Source organism: Perissodus microlepis, chromosome 9, assembly GCF_051167445.1.
Source record: "Perissodus microlepis isolate ML-2025 ecotype Zambia chromosome 9, ASM5116744v1, whole genome shotgun sequence".
Classification (NCBI taxonomy): Eukaryota; Metazoa; Chordata; class Actinopteri; order Cichliformes; family Cichlidae; genus Perissodus; species Perissodus microlepis.
In genome coordinates this window covers 29,761,007-29,784,042 of record NC_140469.1, presented here as the reverse complement: position 1 = coordinate 29,784,042, position 23,036 = coordinate 29,761,007, and the positions used below count along the sequence as shown (strand labels likewise).

The 23,036-nt window shown below is 42.1% G+C and overlaps 1 protein-coding gene across 4 annotated transcripts in view; it reads left to right on the top strand.

Annotated features, from left to right (window-relative positions):
* LOC146380773 (uncharacterized) overlaps positions 1–22,820 on the top strand; it is a 67,007-nt gene extending 44,187 nt beyond the window's left edge. For 3 of the 4 annotated variants that reach the window (XM_084939973.1, XM_084939972.1, XM_084939974.1), the window contains 17 exons: positions 2,048–2,158; positions 3,654–3,755; positions 4,794–4,898; positions 5,019–5,132; positions 10,351–10,455; positions 11,139–11,243; positions 11,342–11,449; positions 12,272–12,382; positions 12,876–12,992; positions 13,073–13,183; positions 13,300–13,404; positions 13,503–13,607; positions 14,245–14,349; positions 14,559–14,651; positions 15,004–15,096; positions 15,562–15,807; positions 16,056–16,145. In XM_084939973.1, the coding sequence (XP_084796099.1) occupies positions 2,048–2,158; positions 3,654–3,755; positions 4,794–4,898; positions 5,019–5,132; positions 10,351–10,455; positions 11,139–11,243; positions 11,342–11,449; positions 12,272–12,382; positions 12,876–12,992; positions 13,073–13,183; positions 13,300–13,404; positions 13,503–13,607; positions 14,245–14,349; positions 14,559–14,651; positions 15,004–15,096; positions 15,562–15,768 (1,797 nt within the window). In that variant the 3' untranslated portion in view covers positions 15,769–15,807; positions 16,056–16,145. Of the gene's footprint in view, positions 1–2,047; positions 2,159–3,653; positions 3,756–4,793; positions 4,899–5,018; positions 5,133–10,350; positions 10,456–11,138; positions 11,244–11,341; positions 11,450–12,271; positions 12,383–12,875; positions 12,993–13,072; positions 13,184–13,299; positions 13,405–13,502; positions 13,608–14,244; positions 14,350–14,558; positions 14,652–15,003; positions 15,097–15,561; positions 15,808–16,055; positions 16,234–16,838; positions 16,932–18,263; positions 18,384–18,635; positions 18,767–18,864 lie in introns of those variants that run through there. The other variant, XM_084939975.1, reaches the window with a different exon arrangement.
* The last annotated feature ends 216 nt before the right edge of the window (positions 22,821–23,036 follow it).

Genomic DNA, 23,036 nt, shown 5'->3' with positions numbered 1-23,036 from the left:
GAGGCCTCAGGGCAGATTCCGGACACTGGAAAAGTTGTGTCTCTGTAAGCTTGGGAACACCTCCCAGGACAACAGGGCATCTGTGCTTAGACTCCTGCCCCCGTCACCAGTGTAGGTGGAGTTAAAGACTCAAAGAGCATCAACAATTAAAAAGTAGGTTTTATTTCAGTGGAAGATATGAATAAGCTGCAGCAGAGAAAGGTCTTCAGCAATCACTGAAAGCTGTACAAAACTCAAATTCTCTTCAGGATGTGACTGATGTGATGCACAATCATGGTCTTAGTGAGAGCTATGATGTAGCTGTCTAAAGACATTTGGCACAAAATGCATGACACAGCCTGCTCTCCTGTGTGTTTAGAGCCTGTCTGCTCCAACTGATTTGCACATGCTCACAGACAGCTCCACCAGCAGGGTAGCAGGAAACTTGTAATTGCTCATGATTGTACAGAGACCTGCTTTTGCTATTTTCTACATTAAGCTGAGCAAAGACTTTAAATTGTTGATCATATCGTATGCAAACTGTTGCTGCATCTTGCACTTGAAATAGCCGTATGGAAATAGTCAGGGGAGGAAAATATGTTCACTTTAGCTCAAAAGTGAATTTTTGATTGTCTAGAAGAGTTTAATCCACTCTGTGGTGTTTTTCATTTCTGGTAACCATGAGTGATGTTTTTTACAGGCGTGACACATCGTTGGCGTGGTGTCAGTGTGAGTGGAGCAGGTGACGGTCCGGTGCATTTACTACTACAGAGTGGGCGTCATGTGTTCCACCTCCTGGACGCTCTGCCCAGTCTGTTTGTTTGTCTTTTCCCAGTATGTCAGCGTGTGTGAACTGGACAGTTTTCAGCTATGTGCTACATGTGACCTGATTCTGCTCAAACTGTCTGAAGTGCTGGTGCAGAACACGAATTTCTCTGTTTATTGTACAGATGTTACACATGAGGGGAATTGTTTGGTGTCAATCAGGCCCGAGGGCAGAAAATCAAAGCTTTGGGTAATCTGGGACGCGGGCCTGATCCTCCTCTGGTTTCATGTCTGCTGACCGAGCAATGCAACGCTAACTGGAGCGCGAAACGTAGACCGCCTTCCCATCAGCAGCCCAGACAATCCCAGTGTCTGTAAAACCCTGAAGGAACAAACCAGGACAATACCGTCCAGTATGCTGGTTCCAGTATCAGCTCTTTCCTATAAAACCAGTTTATTAACCTTCCTACTCAAAGGGTCCAGTTTGCGGCCAATAACAGAGCAGTTTCTTCAGTCTGTCTGTGTCACCAGCTCTGATTCAAGTCAAATCACGCTGCGCCACATGTGCCGCAATAAAAATAAAATGAAAAGAAGAAGCTAAAAAAATTCACCTCATTTAACAACAACAACATTACATTTTATTTTCAGGCACCAGTAAAGACACTCAAGGAGACCTTACAAGCCATTAAATAACAGTTTTATCCATACTAGTTAAAACTCATACATCACTCATTAGTTTGTCCTTGTACTCCTGATATTATATTACAAGTTTACAGATATGCAGCTGTTTTATGTTTATATGCAATATATCTAATGTTTGACAGTCTGCAGTAATTATTAATTTTACAGTAATTATTATTTTCTTCACAGATTCATAGACCTTAAGCATTTTTTTAAATGTAGGACTCTTATTTCTTTATAAAGAAATGACACATTAGCAGTCAGTTGGTTTTTGAAACACGATTAAAGCAAAATCCAAACAGAAGGCAGATGGTTTATTCTGCAGGCCTTTTAACTTCAGTCAGTTTTTGTATTCATTTGTGCATCACGCTGTGAATTCCTCATTTTCACAGTTGGAAGTCGGCTCGTCTTATTTTTAGACAAATGAACGAGTGCGTTTTCAGACGCAATCCAGCACCAGGATGAATTAGTCATCTGATGTTTTCCTCCCTAAATTTATCAGGCTTCTGTTTTTCTGCGTCTCTCTTTTCAAATCCTCCGCATCTCCTTTTCTTCACTTATTTAATCATTTTTTTCTTCCTCAGTCCTTTTTGACTCTCCTCTCTCTTCTGTCTCTCTGTAGAAGCTCTACAAGGAGAAATATAATCGGGAGAAGGGGAAGTCCAGCTACACCAACATGAAGACGCTTCCTGAGGTGGAGCACGCCATGGAGGTCAACAAGAAGCAGAGTGAAGTAAATATTTACCTGTCTGTCTGAATCAGTGATACAACAGCTGTTATGTAACGTTTGTTCGTATAACTGTGCCGACAGCAGCTCATCAGCAGAACTTAACAGTTTCTCTATTAAATTACAGTGAAACACAACAAATAACTGTTATTTTGCAGTGCATCTGCCAAGCCACTGTTCACATGTTTTACTGTACTCTGCTGCATAACATTGCGCTGTCTGTGATTGGTTAGGAAAGTCTGATACTGAAGCTCTGAGCTGACTGATTTTACTCGTGGCTTCACCATCACCATATTTGTGTGTTGAAACTGGATCTGACGACTGAGAGCACAACGTTTGATTAATGAGTTGTTAACCAGTGAATGTGTAACCTGGTTCATCTTTCTATCAAATCCGAGGAGAACTGTAATTAAAAATGGACATTGTGTTTTATTGAGCAATGGTGCAGCATCATTACATACAAATACAACAAGACAAATTCACAGCAGGTGATGGGAAAAGAGGCGAGTCAGCGTTTGCACAAGTCGATCAAAAATTTACTCGGCTTCACGCTGCATCGCAAAAAACCTCAGCTGAGATTCTCCAAACACCACCGACAATCAGCTTATTAAAGCAAGGAAGGACAACGCTTGGAGAAAACGGAATGAAATCTTTTTATTCTGAATTCTAAAACGATGCTGCCGTCAGTTTTAGAGGCAAATATTTGTGCTTTTCCAGAGCAAGTGTATGAAATCCCAAGAAGTCATCAGGAAAACGTTCTGTAAGGTACATCAAGGAAACAACAAACTTCTAACAAACTTCTAGATACTGGAAGTATTTTTGCAACCAGAGGAGGCACCACCTGCTGGCCATTAGAAAGAATGCAGTCCATGCACAGTCTATGATATTAGACCATTAGCTGTTATTTCAGTCTTTCTACAACAGTGTCCTTTAACGGTTAATACTGTAAAATATTATTATATTCACCTGTTTAATGTGTAAAATAGATTGCATGAATAAATATGTTGGCAAGAGACATGATTTGTGGTACCAGAAGCTTTCTGTTTCCATTTATAGTCCACGATTATGTCAGAGCTAATAATAAACTGGAATAAAAGGTGGAGGAAAAAGAATCAAAGCTACCAGAGACAAACAAAGATAGTTGTCATCAAAGTAAGAGTGCAAGTGGAAAAAGCCCCACTGAGATCTGAGACACACAAGGGAACACAGGAGCGACTGGGAAAGGACTTAATTATAGGATTTTTGTGATTAAAGTGAACACAGTGGAGCTGTGCATGTGATCATCAGCTAGCTAAGTGGCTTTACTCATAATGTAGACCTTCTGTTTCCCGACAGCAGTTTTCAGTGAATTCAGCTGTTTTTTTTCTGTTTTTATGACCAGTGTGTTTAACACCTGCGTTTTATTTATGTTTTTAATTTTGAACTTCACTGCACTTTTGTTTATGTTGGTTTTATTAGAGTAACTCCTCCTTTTCTCCTTAACCTCCTCTGCTGGTCTCAGGTCAGCTACAGGAAAGGTAAAGAGGAGCTTCATCACTACAACACCATCCCAGACAGACCTGACATCGTGAACGCCACCAACGCAGCTAAACTGGCCAGCGATGTAAGCGTGTGTGTGTGTGTGTGTGTGTGTGTGTGTGTGTGTGTGTGTGAGAACATGTAACCACGTTCCATCCAACACTCATTTCCATGACAACGTTCCTGTTCAGCTGCTTCTCTCTGAGTGGAAATGCTGATTAATTATAGAAAATGTTCTGCTCTTAACGCTGAACTGTCATTATGTGAGAGTGTTTTGTAGCTTTATGGGAAAGTGTGACGTGTCTGTGTGTGTGTTTGTATTTCTGTCTTTGTGTGGACTTGTTTTGGAAAGTGGGGACATTTTGACCTGGTCCTCTCTTTGGGACAGACCTTCAGGGGTCTCTTTGAGGGTTTGGACTTAGTTTCAGGGATCCAATTTAGATAAAGACTTAAAAGTAGAAAGTATGTTTTCGGCTGTAATAACATCCACTTAGCGTTCTTTGTACTTTACAAACAGGAACCACTAAGAGCTGATTCAGTGCTAACAAATGTACACAAACAACGATGCACCAGGTTCACTAACGAGGGTTTGTGGAGAATACAGCAGACGTTGTACGATAATGTCAACATTTCAATGTTTTTAACAAAATATAATTTTGACTTTATTCTCAAATGATCAATAATATATTATTTATTTATTTATTTATTTATTTATTTATTTATTCATTCATTCATTCATTCATTGTGTGGCCCTAATACACTGCAGCAGTTTTTACTTTGTATTGGGGGGCTTTGTCTCTGATTGTTTTCAGTTGGGTTTACTTATTTTTTACTGAATACCTGGTTTTGTTAGTATTAGATGCTGTTAATATATATTATGTGGATGATGTTTACCAAGGGCAAAATATTACAGTTAAATCTCTTTACTCCCACTCAGACGTCTCAGTTTCAATAAATATCTGCTCCGGCGCCTCCTGATGCTTGTAAAGTTCACAGATTTATCAAATTACCTAAAAACTGAAAGTAAAATAACTACGTTTCACTAAAATGTCTTTTCACAGCTGTTTTAATCTTTTTGTATTTGTTTTATTTAGTCTTTCTTGTGTGTTTGTGACATCTACAGGTGACCTATAAGAGTAACACTAAGCAGCCCGTCTACAGTGACGAGTCTCTTCTGGCCAGAACCGACATCCAGCACGCCAAAGAGGTCTCAAAACTGGCCAGCCAGGTAACACATAGCCTTCCCAGCATGCACTAGTAGCCGCTTTGCAAGTGAGCACTATAATGTGTGGTTAAAAGACTTGGAAAAGATACACTTACATTTAACAGCTGATGTCTCTGTTTGCAGGTGAAGTATAAGGAGAGCTTTGACAGACAGTTAAAGGGGCAGAAACCTCAATACAACCCGCTGGAGTGTGTTTCCTTCAAACAAACGCAGGCTGCTGCTGCTCTGGCCAGTCAGGTGAGTGAACCGTGGTCACATGATCAGTCACACACAGGTTGAAGTTCAAATAAAGCATGTGATGATCTTTCATCAGCTTTTTTTCTGAATGTAGGTCAGCATAGTCTAACTGGGTGAGTATGAAAGTGCACCACAAAGGAAAGCTGTTAAAATGCCTGCATGTGTGTGCTGTATAGTTTAGTGTGTCCATAGTTTTCTTTACAATTCCTTGTTTTTATTTTATGCCTAATGGGAAAGCAGTACAGAGTGGGAACAATATTTTACTCTTTGACTTCTGTGGGCTTCGTTATATTAAAGTTGGGTGTTGTTCAGATGTGGTTGTTCGGCTGGTGAAGCAACAGTGTGGTTTCTCCTTCAGTCTGAAGTCGTCCCACTCTGTTTGAAAAAGGGAATAAAAAAACAACTAGATAGTTTTATGGATTACATTAAAGCATTATGCTTTAATGTAATCATTTTAGTTACTTTTTTAGTTACTGAGTATTTGAGTATTTGTGACTCATTCGTCACTTTGGTGGCCTCAGAATCTCATCTCTGCTTTTTGCGGATGATGTGGTTCTGTTGGCTTCATCGGGTGGGGGCCTCCAGCTCGCACTGGAACGGTTCGCAGCCGAGTGTGAAGCAGCGGGAATGAGGATCAGCACCTCCAAATCTGAGGCCATGGTTCTCAGCCGGAGAAGGGTGGAGTGCCCACTCCGGGTCGGGGACGAGTTCCTGCCCCAAGTGGAGGAGTTCAAGTATCTCGGGGTCTTGTTCGCGAGTGATGGGCGAAGGGAGCCGGAGATCGACAGACGGATTGGGGCTGCAGCTGCAGTAATGCAGACGCTGCACCGGTCCGTTGTGGTGAAGAGGGAGCTGAGTGTAAAAGCGAAGCTCTCAATTTACCGGTCGATCTACGTCCCTACCCTCACCTATGGCCACGAGCTGTGGATAGTGACCGAAAGAACGAGATCGCGGATACAAGCAGCAGAAATGAGCTTCCTCCGAAGGGTGGCTGGCCTCTCCCTTAGAGATAGGGTGAGAAGTTCAGCCATCCGGGAGGGGCTCAGAGTAGAGCCGCTGCTGCTCCACATCGAAAGGAGCCAGTTGAGGTGGTTCGGGCATCTGACAAGGATGCCTCCTGGGTGAGGTGTTCCGGGCATGTCCCACCGGGAGGAGGCCCCGGGGCAGACCCAGGACACGCTGGAGAGATTATATCTCTCGGCTGGCCTGGGAACGCCTTGGTGTTCCCCCGCATAAGCTGGAGGAGGTGGCTGGGGAGAGGGAGGTCTGGGCCTCTTTGCTTAGGCTGCTGCCTCCGCTACCCGGCCTCGGATAAAGCGGATGAAGATGGATGGATGGATGGATGACTCATTCGTTTTTTATATTTTACAGAATAATCCGATTTTTTCCCGTAGATCACCTGGAGACATTTTTTTTTCTTTTAGTCACTGAGATAATCAAGTCGAAGAGGGAAAAAGCTGTGTGTGTGTCGTTCTCTTTCACACACACACTCATGAAAAATTCAGTCTGTTGTGTGGGCGTAACCATGGCAACCTTTCTAAGGCAAATGGAGAGGGATTGTGGGATGAAAGCTGGAGAAGTTGAAGAGGTTACACACACACATGCTGGTCTATCTGCAGTTGTGAGGACATTTATTGATATAAGCATTCCTCTTTCTCTCGCTCTGAACACCATCATCACTATTAAATATTAAACAAATCTAAGCCAAATATGAGCCCAGCTCTAACATGAAACCTAAACCTACATCTGAACCTCGGGCAGCCCCCTGGAGTTCAGATGTCTTTACAAAGTCACCATAAATTTCACTCCAAACAAACAAAAAGAGAAAATAAGAGCTGAACAGTGAAAAGAAGCACCGTACAAGCACAAATAGACACACACACACAGAGGCAGCCGTTTTAGTCCACTCACTGCCCACACAGCTGCAGAAAAGAGCCTCCCCACTTCAACACGTTACATAACAGCTTGTTGTGTTGAACGCTGCCCGGTGTTCAGGAATGCTGCACGTTCACACAGTGCTGCATTTTTAGAAAAGCCTCTCTTTGAGACGCTCAGCATCATGATACATAGGCGGATCTCTGAATGCAGGTTTTTAGTAGAAGAGCTTGTTGAAAAGGGGGCTGAAACTGGAACCGATTTTGGCAACACAACTGAAGAAAACATCAAAGTAAAGGGTTATATGTGGAACTCAAAGGGAAATTTCTGTTTTTTTAATACTTCTCACACTTTGCTGTTTCTGCAGACGGTAGAAAATGTGGCTCGTGTGATGTTCTGACCCTGTGATTGAGTTTGCTGTTTGAACAGCATGATGATGAACTGAAGCCAGAACATCTTTACTTGGCAGAGAAAGAAGAGAGCTTTACAATGACTGACCCTGATGGACATTAATGTCTGTAAAATGTCTGCTCATCTTTAACCTTTAACCAGGAAACATAATCACCACACGTCACACTGAATCACTGTGATGCTGGATCCGTTTTGGATACCAAAGACCCCAGTAGTTCTCGAGCAAAATGGCACAGTGATTTTTTTTAACCCTCTCAGGCTCAAATTAAACTTTTTGTTGCTAATGCACAACCAAGTCCTGCAGTGGTACTTCTGAGGAAAAAGAACTCATAAAATATGTATGTGGGGTAATCAGGTTGTTAGTTTTTAACTGTTGCAAATCGGCAACGCCTGCCTTGAGAGGGTTAAACATATGCAAACATGGAAACATGGTATATAAGGTGTAACCAGAGTTTGTACTCACCTAACAAACCACCTCGGCCACCTTGTTCAGCACAGCCTGAGGCACCTTTCTGTCTTCTTTGGATATTTCTGAATTTTGTTCCCTCGCTACTTCAATAATGTGGAGTTTCAAAGGTCAGTGTTTAAAAAAAAAATATCTGAAAATGGTCAGATACAAAGACTGAAAATGAGTGAAAAAAACCTGTTTTGAACGTTTGGAGAGCTCATCTTCACCAGACTCTTCAACCTCTCACTGGATCAGGCAGCCATCCCATCCTGTCTAAAATCAGCCACAATCATCCCAGTGCCGAAGAAGTCTCCCATCTCCAGCCTGAATGGTTACCGCCCTGTGGCCCTCACACCGGTAATCATGAAATGCTTTGAGAGACTAGTCCTTCAGCACATCAAGGATTACCTCCCCCCAGAATTCGACCCCCACCAGTTTGCATACCGTGCAAACAGATCCACAGAAGACGCCATCGCCACAGCCCTCCACGCTGTGCTGAGTCACCTAGAGCAGCGGCAAAGCTACGTCCGAATGCTCTTTGTGGACTACAGCTCAGCCTTTAATACAATCATCCCGGACATCCTCATCACCAAACTGGTCACTCTTGGCCTCCCTCCTCTCACATGTGCCTGGATAAAGGATTTCCTCACAAACCGGCCCCAGACTGTAAGACTCGGCCCTCATCTCTCCTCCACTCGCACACTGAGCACCGGCTCCCCACAGGGCTGTGTGCTGAGCCCCCTCTTGTATTCTCTCTACACCCACGACTGCAGTTTGACCCACAACAACACTCTCATCATCAAGTTTGCTGATGACACCACGGTAGTCGGACTCATCTCAAAGGGAGACGAGGCAGACTACAGAGAGGAAGTCCTGAAGCTGGCAGCATGGTGTTCAGAAAACAACCTGGCACTGAACACTAAGAAAACCAAAGAGCTCGTTGTTGACTTCAGGAGGCACAGCACTGACTTGGCCCCCCTCTACATCAACGGGGAGTGTGTGGAGAGGGTCCACACTTTCCGGTTCCTTGGTGTCCTCATCTCTGCTGACATCTCCTGGACAGGAAACATCTCAGCGGTCATCAAGAAGGCCCAACAGCAACTGCACTTCCTGAGAGTCCTCAGGAAGTACAAGCTGAACTCCAACCTGCTGCTGACCTTCTACCGTTCGTCCATTGAGAGCCTGCTAACCTACTGCATCACGGTATGGTACGGCAGCTGCACCAAAGCAGATAGAGTGAGGCTTCAGAGTGTAGTCAAGACAGCACAAAAGATCATCGGCTGCCCTCTCCCCTCCCTGATGGACATTTATTCCTCCCGCTGCCTCACCAGAGCAGCAAACATTATCAAGGACAGCTCCCACCCTGGCTTCAACATGTTCAGCCTGCTTCCCTCAGGGAAGCGCTACAGGTGCATCAACACAAAAACCCACAGACTCAAAAACAGTTTCTTCCCCAAAGCCATAACCACCCTGAACTCACACATGCACAGATAACACAGCCCCCCACTTCCCACTTCCTCTATGGACCACCACTGTGCAATTCTATGTGCAACAACTCAACTGTATATACATAACACTATTTATTACATATTACTTATGGCTTGTATATTGTACATTTTATATATATATATGTTTTTCCCTATGTTAATACTGTCCATATGTACATAGCGCTGCAGAACTGTACCCCCCCCCCCCCAGCATGTTTACACTGAGTAGGAGATGCTCTGTATCTCATTGTACAACTGTATAGTGACAATAAAGGCATTCTATTCTATTCTATTCTATTCTATTACAAGAAGGTCTGGCTCCTCAAAGAAAAAAAAACGAGGTGTGGATTGAGACCTTTACACAATAAAACATCTTTGGGAATGTTCTTTATCCCACCTTCTGCAGATTTATGACTAATAACAGCCCCCTTACTCTTATTTTGATAGTTGAGCTACAGCTAACCAGCTGTAAATGAGGCCTGGCCTTTCACGTCGTGCTCACTGTGATGGTGGACCTCCGAATGATTAATCTGCTTCTCCAGAAAGAACCTCGTCCATGTTTAGCCAGACCTTAGACTTAAACATTTCTATAGCGCGAGGTTCAGTTAGCTTTGTGAAAAAAGTAGCTGGTAGAAATACCCTCAAAAGAGCTACTTCTTACTTTCTTTGAGATTTGTATTTGACATTTCAGAGCACTTTGTCAGTTGTACTTGAGTAGAGACGTTGCATCTGTACTTCAACTTTTACTAGAGTGTTTTTAACACAAGTATCTGTACTTCTTAAGTACAGAATGTCTGTACTTCTGCCACCTCTGGCAGAGCATCACTTAAAGCTGCACAGATAAGTGAGTAAAACCAGAGTGAACGGGAACAAATAAATCTCTTTGTTTTGTGCTGGCAAACCTTGCCATTCCTTAAAGAAATCACATGTGCCCTGAAATCATTTTAAAATCCCTGGAAAACCTTGAGTGCTGATATGCATTTTTCCTGTCTTCCAGGTGAAATATAAAACCAACCAGAACCAGAAACCAGACGGTTCTTCCGACCTCCCGAACCTCCTGCAGCTGGAGCACGCCCTGCACGCCACCAAGCTTCAGAGCAATGTAAGCCACATGCTGTTAGACAATAATTCAGTATGTTAGACTGTCAGAGAAAAACTAGCTATGTTTCATAGAATAATAACAAAGATTATTATTTTTATTAACCTCCTAAGACCCGAACTCTTCCACAGCAGCATTTTTCATTTCTCTTTGATATTTGGGCTGATTGGGAACCAATGAATGTAAAAACAAAGAATCACCAGATTTTCTTTTTACCTGATTTTTGTCTCTAAGAAAAATCAGAGCCACATATGAGGATATTCGTTTAAAATTTCAATAGAACAGTAGCAGTATAACGTCCTCGTAAGTGGATATCAGGCCCTTGTAGAGCAAAATTGAGTATTTTGGTCTAAATAACCCAAAATGGGATGTCCACATATGTGGACGCCAGGTCCTAGGAGGTTAAAGTGCTACGATGTAGCCTTCAAAATAAAAGTCTCTGCAAAGCCCATGCAGATGTTGCAGGAGTTAATAAAGAGTTTAACATCTGCTACCGACACACAATTACAATAAAAGTCCTGCATTGTGCTCATGTGTCTTTATTTATTTTATTTTAGTTTGTTGAGTGAGGACATTGTTGGACTGGACTCAGGCTTATTCAGCCAGCCTTCTGCTTGTTGAATAAGCCTGTGCTTATATAAATAGTAATCTTGTATAATAGTGTCTGTTTGTGTATATGTGATCAGGTAGAGTATAAGAAGAAGTACGAGCAGACGAAGGCTCATTACCACACAGCTCTGGACACGGCTGAACAGCTCCACCACAAGGAGAACGCAGTGCTGCACAGCCAGGTACACACACACACACAAAGGCTTTCATTGTCTGATCATTTATAAACTTTACATTGTGTAAGTGCGTCTGATGGGTTTGTGTGCTTTGTTGTTTTCAGGTCAAGTACAGAGAGGAGTATGAGAAGAACAAAGGTCGCTCCCTGATGGAGTTTGGAGACACTCAGACCTACAAGGTGTCCAAGGAAGCACAGAAGATGCAAAGCGAGGTGAAACGTCTCTGCAGCTCTGACAGAAACAGACTTTATGTGTTTCTTTAGCTTTACACTCCAATCAGAAGTTTCACTCTGAGTTTTGGATCCAGCAGATGAAGACTTCAGGTTTGGTGTCTTGTGCGTCTTTGGTTCTAACTTTTAAACTTTTTACGTGACATGTAGCAAATAATCCAAACAATATTTTGGCCTGCAGACTGGAGTGAATGAGTTTGGAGAAATTAAAGTTTTTTTATTTGCACAGAACACAACGAGCATATATCTTTACTGCCTATTGTAGAACTTTGAACACTGATTTCACAGCTGAGAAAATCTAAACCTAAAATAAATCATAAGTCATATAATAATACGACTCCAGAAGGAGCTTAAATCAAGGAAAGCTATCATATTGTTTAAAACAGAGTTTAAAGTGTATGAGTGTCCTACAGAGAGAGTGTTCACAGCACAGCCGCAGGTTATTAACGCTCTGCTCGCATCATGAACGATGCTGCAGAGTGCTGTCACTTCTTTTTCTGTCAATCGTTAACAACATGAAAACAAATCTGTTGTATTTTAGAGAAACTGAGATCAGTGTGTGCCACCTGCTGTGGATCTGTGCCCCACAGTTTGACCAGTTAGACTCCAAATCAGCCTCTGAAGGAAACACCAGTGAAGCTCCGGCACGATGAAGCGATCATACTTTTGTGGGGGTTTACAATTATTGGTTGTACAAGTATGAGGGTTATCGTGCACCTGCGCCTTAAAAAGCTACAAATATTAATGCTGATCACATCTATCTGTGTGTCATTGTTCTCTCACTGTGCTGTGTGTCTCTTACAGAAGGAATATCGGAAGGACTATGAGGAGCAGATGAAGGGCAAAGCCTTGGTGGACGTCGACCAGACGCCTGGATACCTGACAGCGCGCCATGCTAGCAGCCTGCTGAGCGAGGTGACGTAGCCTCAGAGGGATGAACTATTTAAAGCCACGTTAGAGGTTTCATCAAGCTGTGCTCAAACCTGGAAGTGCAGATAATCCATAATCCACTGATTTCCAACATCTTTTGGCTTGTGAAGCACTTGCGATGTAGATTTTGGTGATTGTTCCTTTTTCTGGTTTTTCCTTTTCATGTCTTTTATTATCTGAAAGATTGAAAGACAAAATCAGTGAACAGTATCCACATATATTTGTTTTAAAGAGTTTTAATAAGAGGAGGAGCTAAATGTATCGACTATTTTGCTTATTTAAACAATATTTGGCAGATTCTAAGGAGAGAAGCAAAGAAATCAACACATTTTTAACCTATTTATGTGAAATGAAGCACTTCACAAAGAAAAAGAACAAACATTTGGCTTTAATCAATCAAGCATTACATTTTAAAAAATCATTTACGTTTTCATTTTTAGTTTCCCTGTTTTTGCTTTTTTTCGCTCTTACCTTGCAGAAAGAGTACAAGAGGGACCTGGAGCAGGAGGTGAAGGGGCGGGGCTTATCTGGTGTTGGTCTTGAAGAGACACCTGAGCTGCTGAGGGTCAGAAAAGCCAATCAGATACTGAACCAGGTAAACTAAACGCACACACAGATTTCTGAAAGGTGTAAGTGGCCTGATCTGAACTGGAGTTCCAACTGTGGTGTTCACAGAAGGAGTACCGCAAAGATCTGGAGAGGGAGATTGTGGGGAAAGGCATGGAGCTGAGTGCTGATGTGCTGGAGATGCAAAGAGCCAAGAGAGCCTCACAGATCCAGAGCCAGGTTTGTGTCACTGGATTAAAGGAGAACTAAATGGAAGCTCTTTCTCGGACATCTTATTTTTATAAAACATGCAGCCTGCGAACATTGAGCTGATGGTTTCTGTCTGCCTGATGCAGAAGTCGTACAAGCAGACGGAGCAGCTCAGAGAACACTCATACGGGTCGGTTACAGACACTCCTGAGCTGCTGCACGCCTCCTACCTCAAAGACGTCTACAGCCAGGTCTGTGTGTTAAAACAAGATGCTTTAAGTGAAACGACAAGTTCATCCCTCAAATCTAAAACCCCCCACCCCCACCTCCCCCGCCCCCCTCTCTGTAGAAGAAGTATAAAGACGAGGCGGAGCGACTGAAGGGACGCTACAGTCTGGTTTCTGAAACCCCTGAGATGGAGAGGGTCAAAGCCAACCAGAGACACATCAGCTCTGTGAGTGCTCGGTGTCCCCACCATCTGTTCATTGTATTCCTCTTAATTATGATCGGTTAAAAGCTTTGAAGTTTTAGTTCCTGTGATTTTTATGTAGCTTCAGAACAATGAAACAGTGTAGTAAATGCACAAGATTGTTGTCATTTTTAATCTACTTTTTATTATTTTTATTGTTGTTCATAATAACGTTTTCTTCTCATTTTAGTAATGATGACTTGGTGAGCACATGTTATTCTCTAAAAATGAAAGTTCATGAGCCATAAGCACAAATATTTAGATCCCAGACTGCAGGCTTTGGCCACGTACACAGTAAAGTCTCTTATTCGGTATTTTTCTATAAAAATCTTACACTACTGCCACAAACACCAAGAACAAAGTGTGCAAACGTAGGAACAGACATTGCATTTTCAGTCTACATTGATTGTAATGCTGCTATTTCAGAGATAAAACAATTCTTCATTTTCAGGACTGGGATGAAGTTTATTAGCAAAGTTTTCTGGATCAGTCAGGTTGGTCATTGTTTTGCAGGGTCATTGTAGTCAGCAGTCACAGGCGGTGATATGTCTAAAAGGTTATACGACATAACTCTAAAGTGTTATTAACACACTTGTTACAGCAGCGTTTTCTTTCCTTTTAGCTGCGATACAGCTGGGACTCAAAGATGATGAGAAACCTGACGTCATCGGTCACAGAGACGCCAGAGATCGTCCTCGCCAGAGAGAACGCCAAGAAGATCAGTGACGTACGTTTACGGTTGGAATCAACAAACTTCTTTACACCGGGCTTCAGAAAAACAGTTTGCTTTTTTTATATGAGTGAATGTTAAGCTCAGAGAATCAATCTTCAGAACACTGAAGTAAAGTGTGTTTTTGAGTGGGAGTGGAGTTTAAGTAACCGCCACCAACAAGCAGCCTTTATAGCAGCAGATGACTCACCTCCAGCTCTGTTCAGGTCCGGTACAGGGAGGAGGTGGGTTGTGGCACCGCAGTCATGGACACACCTGAGATGGAGCGAGTCCGACGTAACCAGGAGAACATCAGCTCAGTGAGTACGCAGACAGCGGCCTCACAAAGTGAACAGGGCAGCAGTCAGCGAGTCGTGAGGTTTGTTTACACGGTCATGATGTGGGGATGAGGAGTGTGAGGACCGAGTGTGGCTCTGGGGAAGTGGTGGAGCAGGAAGCCAGAGTGTGAGCGAGTCGGCTAATAAAACAGAACAATCATACATTCAGAGAGTGTCTCAAACACACTAACTACATGTTGGAGTCAGTGCTGGTTGGATACTGACAGCTTGTCCACTGCTTGAGTTAAATAAGCAGCTAACAGTAATAATTTAGCACCACCTGATCTGGCTAACCTGATGACACCTGACCTGACATTTCTGATTTTGCCACCAGGTCAAATACAAGCAGAGTGCAGTGAAGGCCACCAGCATCGGAGTGACTCCAGAGCTGGAGAGAGTCAAGCAAAACCAGGAGAACATCAGCTCGGCAAGACACACACACACACACACACACACACACACACACACACACACACACACACACACAAACCAAAACAAACCCTCAGTCAGTTCCTCCAAAGTGTAGATTATCTGAAGCGTCCTGGTTGTAGTGGGAAGGAAGCAGACGGTGTGTTAGTGATCGATCTGAATCACACAAACGTTTTATTTACCACCTCCACACTCAAATTGTCTCCTCAACTGCTCGCTGAGGTCAGAAGTTTTTGATAGGACGCACTTCAATCAGAGGACAGCTGATGAAAGAAAGAAGAGCAGAAGTGATGACCGGGCCAAAGTGTGCAGGGAGTGAAGTAGAGAGGAATTTTACTCTGAAGGTTCTGAAACATAAATCTGCAACAAACTCAGATACGCACACACACACAAGTAACCTCTCAGGGTATTATCTGTATCTGTAATGTACGTTTGTGTGTGTGTGTGTGTGTGTGTTAAATAGGTGAAGTACCAGCGCGGGCTGCAGGAGGTGAGGGGGCGGAGCTGCAATGAGCTGGACACACCTGAGTACAGACGTGTCAGGAAGACACAGGACTCGGTCTCGATGGTAGCAGCCTGGTTGCTGTGGTTCCCACCTGTGCAGTGGGAGGAGCTAACACAAGGGATGAGTGATGTGGCACCAAGCGTGGGACCGCAGCACGGATACTAACAAACACCAACAAGCTGACAGCACGGAGGACAGAGCAGTGTGTGTGTGTGTGTGTGTGTGTGTGTGGGTGTGTGTGTTTGCAAGTGACCTTAATGAGTGTGGTGTGTGTTAACAAATAAAGATTTAAAAAAAACTCCCTGTGTGTGTTTGTTTATTTGCTCACTGACTACATGCATCCTGACCTGTGTGTGTGTGTGTGTGTGTTGTGTGTGTGTTGTGCTGTCTAACACTACACTGTGTTTAAACTGTGTCTCAGTCACTGATACTGACTCCTCTGCTCTTCACAGGCAAAGTACCACGAGGACTTTGAGCGGGCGCGCGGTCGAGGGTTCACGCCGGGGTTGGACGATCCCAGCATGGAGCGCTACCAGAGAGCCAATCAGATGATGGGAGAGGCGGGCTACAACAAAGGCATGCACCACCAGGTGACAGAGATGGACAGACGACCAGGAGGCATCATCGTAGGTTAGTGAAAGAGCCTGTGTGTGTTAAGGATTCAGCGGTTGGTGTGTCTGCTGGCTGCTGTGTGGTATTGCACCAAGAAAGGGATTGGCCAGCAGAGTCACATGACACAATCATCTGATGTTGTTTAGTTGTTGAATTCTTTATTCTTCTTAGCTCTAACTGTGAACTTCGGACCTACAAAGACTGTGATGCTTCATCAATAACTTTTGTCTCCTGTAGTTTCTGTTATGTGTTATTCATATAGTGTTTCACAATAAAAGCCTCCAGATGAAGCCAAAGACCCCTGAAATGACAGCAAGGTTTAGGTCTGGACCAGGTGGTTGACGTGCTGAGTCTGGTTTAAGTATTATTTTATCGTAAAGTGGAACCACTTTCCGCTTTGTTACTTTCTTTTCATAGTTTGTTTTTTAAGTGAACAGATGAGCTGTGATTTGGACTTTTTTTTTTTTTTTTACTTCAGCCCTCTGAGTTTATATCTGTTAAGGTCAAGAACAAAGTCAGAGAAACGTCAGTTCAAATGAAGTCATGGAATATTTATCAACTTAATAATGTTGGATTGTTTCAGTCACTGCTTCTGTCCAAATCTTGTTCCCTCCTGTCTGAAGACCTGAAGGTGTGGAGGGCAGACCCAGGCTCCATCTTTGACTTTGACCCTCTTGAGGACAACATTCAGTCCAAAAGCCTCCGCAGGATGTCTGGTAGCTCTGGATCCTCAAGAAATGTTTTCAAACTAAAATATTTTGCATATTTGCATACATCTCTCATGACCCCTCATGACCCTGGTTTTACTATAAATGATTTTTAAAGTCACATTACCCTTTTACACACTAATAAACATGTTCACAAATTATTTTCCAGCCTGCTGTGTGCAAGTTTGATCCTCAGTTCACACTCTTGCATTGATAAAGTTGAAAGTTCTGCTTTTACTTAAAAAAAAAATCCTTATTATCATAAAGGTCCTTTTTTAGATGTCTTTGTTTGTGACGTTAAAATAAAAAAAATAAAATACTAAAACTGTCAACAGTCACACTGTAAGTCCAAGATTTAGAGATATTAGCTGGAAATATGCTCTTGTGTAATACCAGTCTGAACCACAAGATGGCGCATTCAGCCTTTGTAGTACTCAATATAATATGTGTGTGTATATATATATATATATATATATATATATATATATATATATATATATATATATATATATCAATATCATTCCATTTACCATAATTTTTAGTAGCCTGAAGACCTAAACATTACATTAAATTAGTTTGAAGTCATCTTCAGCAACACAAAATTATTTAAAATGGTAAATGGCCTGTATTTGTATAGCGCTTTACACATGCAGTCATCCACCCATTCAAACACTGGTGATGGCAGCTACATTGTAGCCACAGCCACCCAGATCCATCTCCCTGACAGAAGCACCTAAAAATAAGTCCAGCTGCCTTCAACTCAAGCTTTCCAGAGTTTAAACAAAAAATACATTTAAGCAAGAGTCTGGTTATAGTTAGTACCAGCACTTTGATCCTGTTAGCCAACATCCTGACTGAAGCTTTGCCGTTGATAAAATCCAAGTAAATATAGTTGATGGAAATGCAACTAACACCCAAAATGAGCGTTAAAACATTTCAGTTTAGTGAAATAAAAACATGTCTAAAAAGCAGCTAAATGGAAAAATAATGTGTGCGTATGAAACCAAATTAAAATATCATTTGGGTGAAATTTGGTCCGCGCAACAAACATAAGGAAACATTTTTTGCATGTAGTGTTTTATTACTAGAATCATATGTGACAGAGTGTTGACACTGTATGCTGAAATAAGTAACCCCCCCCCCTCTGGAAACTAACTGAAACTAAACTGAATTAAAAATAGCAAAAAAAGAAAACTAACAGAACCATAAGTTATAATTTGAAATAGCTGATATGCTCATACTGTTACCTACTGTGTTTGTTCTTATTAGAGATGTTTTCTTTGTTTTTCCTCTGTTGTTACTTCTGTCCTGCGCTGCCCTCCGGTGGTGGCCGGCTGTTAGAGCGAGCTGACCGCAGGCTGAGCAGGCAGCACTCCCAGCAGTCGCTCACCCACAGCCAGGCTCAGTCTGTTAGCTCGCTGACCTCTGACCTCTGGGACCGCAGCAGCGCTGAAACTCCGGGTATCTTTCCTCCTCGGTTTTGTTTCCTCCTCACAGCAGGGTGAACGCATGGGCCGACTTATGTTTCCCGTCTCTGATCCACAGATAAAACTAACTCACTGTCTCCTCGCAGGATTGTGCATGAAGGTCACTGTGGGGTTTTTATTGTTAACAGAGGCAAACTTTTCCAAGAAAGCAGAAGCAGAACAGAGTTTTCAACTTATTTGCTCTCACGCCTCTCTCTCTCTCTGTGTTTCTGTGTCTCTCACCCAGCTCCTGTGCTCCCTGGAGCGTACCATCAGGGCGTCCAGATGCAGCAGCAGCAGCAGTATCACGGCTACATGCATCAGACCAGCATGTCATCTGTCAGATCTGTCACCTCTCCTCCACACTCAGGCACCATGGTACACTCTTCTGCAACAAAGTTTTTTTGGTCTAGTTTTTTTTCCCCTGAGAACAAAATCCCTGAAACCCTGAAATCTGTGTCTCGGTCTTTTTGCAGCGTGTTTACCGTGCGCTGTATGACTACGCGGCTCAAGATCACGATGAGGTCTCATTCAGGGACGGCGACGTCATCATCAACGCTCAGCCCATCGACGAGGGCTGGATGTACGGCACCGTGCAGAGAACCGGCAAGTCCGGCATGCTGCCGGCAAACTACGTGGAGTGTTGCAACTAAAGCGGAGAGGAAGACGAGTTTGTGAGAGAGAACGGAGAAGATGAAGGGAGACGGGGCTGAAATTCACAGTTACATCCACCTTCAGCGTTATAAAAGCAGCTGGTGATGTTCTTTGCATTTCAGGGCTCATTTATATTTTCAGTGTTATGGGAAACGGGAAGGACAGGTGATAGATTGTTAAGCTGTTCTGGTCAATTTTAAAAACAGGAAATTATGTTTAAAAAATAAGTTTAATGGGTTTTAATTAGACGTGATGGATTACAAAGCTGCAGCTTCTTTGCTCAACAGCCAATCAAAGAGCAGTTTCTGCACTTAAAGGTGAAGGAAACTGACCAGGATGCAGTGCAGCAGAGCAGGGTGGGCTATGATTAAAGAGGGCTGTCTGAATGCTTGGGGAAGGCCTTTCCTGTATCTGATGGACACAGAATTGCACTGATCAGATACGTCTATCAGGTCCATCGCTTATTGGAAAATACATCTACTTCAGCTCCATTCAGGCCTTTTCTACAGTATCTCCAAAATTATTCTTCTTGTTATGTAAAATTAGCATTTGTGTAAAAAAAAAAGAAATTTACAAAAAATCTACACAAAATATAATGAAGCACTGTCCAGAAATATGTGCAAAGTCGTGGAAATCAATTTCACTTTTTTGACACAGCTCTTAAATAATTACATTGAACTCAAATCTGTAAACTCCTGGAGTTTCATCCATGTCAGTCCGAAAGCAGCTGCAGAATCAGCATCAGTAGTAACCTCGAGGCTCTGGTCACGTCTCAAAGTTACTGTATATGGTCTGAAACAGAGTGAAAGTGCGCAGAAGGAAAGGTTTGGGATCTGAGCTGGAAATGAACCACAAGCAGCTTCATGGTTCTTCTTTAGGTGGCACTGAAATATATCTTTTTTAATTTAGGCATTAAAAGTTTAAGAATCTATTGGGCAGAACTGTCTGGTGTAAAAACAAATTAATAGATAGATAAAAGATAGATAAACCTTTGTAATTTTACACTAAGCGCTGCAATGCACTGAACATCATGAGCCGGTGATATCAGGTAATAATTGACCTGAAGGGGAATTTTCTTTTGATGAGCGGTGGATAAAGAGAAAAAAGCAGATGGAGGGATAAATCTAGCATGCTGTCATGTTTTATGAGAATATAGAAGTAGAGGAGCGAACGACAGAAAGATGCATGAAGAAAAGCGGTGAGAGAGACTAGAAACAAGTAAAGTGTAACTTTTTAATCACCTGTGACAAACTAAAAGTGGAAATGAAGAAGGAATGAGCAGGATTAATCTAATTTATAATACAACAGGAATTCAGACAAGACTCCTAAACTGCAGCTCTGGGTGTGGTCTGTGTTTTTAATACTGCCAACAACGCCCAGGAAAAGACCACAAAACCTCGTTTCAGCTCCACATGTTGATTAATCCACAACAAATTCACTGTAATCTCACTACATCCACATAAAAGACTCATAAATGTTTCATACTTCAAATGAACATATGATAAGCCGAATCAAAGTTCTTGTTCATTGTTGAAAACTGCTAATTAGACTCATAACTCATGATATAAGTCACTGCTTGGCAAATATTCCTAACAGGCACTGCAGTCAGCTCACATCGACACGCTGCAGGGGAGATGCTCCTTAAACATAAAGGCAACCAAATCTGAGAAAAGTTCTTACTTGGGTCATTTTTTTAAATATTCAGATTACATTTGTGACTTTTACCTACTATGAAATGTTTCCGTTATACAGTTTATACATTTTGCATTTTTAATTTGCATTTTTTTCCAAAATGTTTTAAGTTTAAAAGACCTTAAATAACAGAACAAACCAAAAAAAGATTAAGTGGATTATTCCACCCTCACAAGACAAAATCCCAGATGAACAAAAACAGATCAATAAAAAAGTCCAGCAGGAAATAACAAAACCAACAGTGGCTGCTCCATCGGCAGGTTTCTCCACCCTCAACCAAATTTCCTCTCATCAAACGTGGTGTCGCTGTGCTCTGATCAAACTCACTCACTACAGAGTGGATCTCATGGATTTCCTGTTCTTATTAAATTCGTGTTCAGATGTGAGAAAGACAGTTTTAGTTTTTATTCTTTAAAATAAAAGGAAAATGCTGCCTACAGCTTCCCCCTTATTCAGAAGGGTCCCCACAGCAGGTAGCGGGTTTGTTTGGAGGGTTTTCCTGGTTTTGTGTCTGTGGCTGGAGTTGAACTGGGGATCTTTTTAACTGCTTCACTCTGGCACCACCAGAATAAAGAATACAAATGAAAACTGAATTCAAATGTTGGCATAATGCAAATTTGATATGATGTCAACAAGTACAACGAGTTGTCCTGTTTTAAGACCATTATTAAGATGCATAGAAGAATAAGTGCTGTAAGACCTCTTACAGTCAGCAGGTGCTCATCAGGGAGAGACACCCATGAAACAGACCCCCTACTATCTGCGCACTGAGGTCTGAGGGACCTCCCAGGACCTCCCTGACACTATTTTCCACATTCCAGATATCTCTTGATCTCTAATGTCGAACACGACCTGCTCCAGAGCAGGTCTGTGGTTCTGAAAAGCCAGGATTAAACCAAAGTTACCTGGACGAGCCCAAATACAGCTCTGTCAGCCATCGATGCCACTAATGAAACAAATATGGTCACATGCTGACACGTTTATGTGATCTGAAGGGAATCCAGAAAGCACAGAGAGATGCATTGAGACACTGATGGTTTTTGGTCTTTTTATGGGTTTTGTTGGCATTAAGAAAACGACAGATTGTCAGCAGACTTTCATTTGAAAGGATGCAGAAAAAGAAGAAGAGGAGCACGGAATGAAAATAATTAGATCTGTCTTCTCTTTAGACGTGAGCCCGAGAATGAAAAGGAAAGAATGAAAAGTCAGAAAATACTTTTTTCTTAGCAGTGATGCAACCAAAAGGAAGGAGTGAGGCAGGCGAACAGGAACAAGGTTTAGAAACCTCTCGAGTTTGAGCATTTATTTATCCCGGGTTTAATTCATGTTCAGGTGAGTGTGGTTTTGTTTTTGACTTCTGATGTACAGTAACCTGTCGACAAACCACCGACAGATCATCGGTTTTAAACAGCAGCAGTAACCTCTGTGTTTGTAAAGGACTTAACTAACACACTGTGTCTTTCTGTTTCTCGTGTCATGCTGTCTGAATATCTCTGCACACAGTAAAAGTTTATATTTACTGAAATCTGAAGAGACTGTTTAAGTACGTCGGACTGGAGATTTCTGGACGTTGCAGACTATTTTGATACACGGGCTCCTGTCCACGTTTGGGAAAGTTATATTTTACTCTTGTGTGTATCCAGTAAGTCGTGTTTTTGGGGTTTCTTGTCTTGCTGTGTGGATTGCATCCCGGTCATGTACTGAATAAATCTTCACTCAGCCATGATTTGTCATTCTAGCTGGAAACCATTTTTGCATTTTGTATGTTTTATTTCATAAAAATAGATGCAATAGAATATAATTTACTGAATATTCATGTGTTGATTGTGTTAAGTTTTGAAGAGACGCTGTTTCTTTTGTTTTTGGTTCATGCTTTGATGATTTTTTTGCTTCTAATGTCACAGTTTTTTTTTCTTATTTACTCAGTATATCATCACAGATTTTACTAAATTTATTTACATATTATTTGAAATTATGGATCATTCAATCTCGGCCTGTTTTGCCATGTGATAATTGCAGTGTGTTCCATATGGGAGAAATAAAAAACAAATAAACAATCAACAGAAAAGTTCATCTTATTTAGAAATATGACTCAGATCCTGTTAATGCATCTCTGAAAGTGAGACGTTTACTGATGCCAAAGGTAGATATTTAGTTGTTGTGTCACATCACCTTTCATGGGACAAAAATATTTCTGAAAATGTGCAATGATGATTTTTAAAATGTATTAGATGTGTTACATCTAATCGGGGGGGGGGAGCAAGAATAAATAAAATAAGACATCAGCTCAGCCGAATAATTA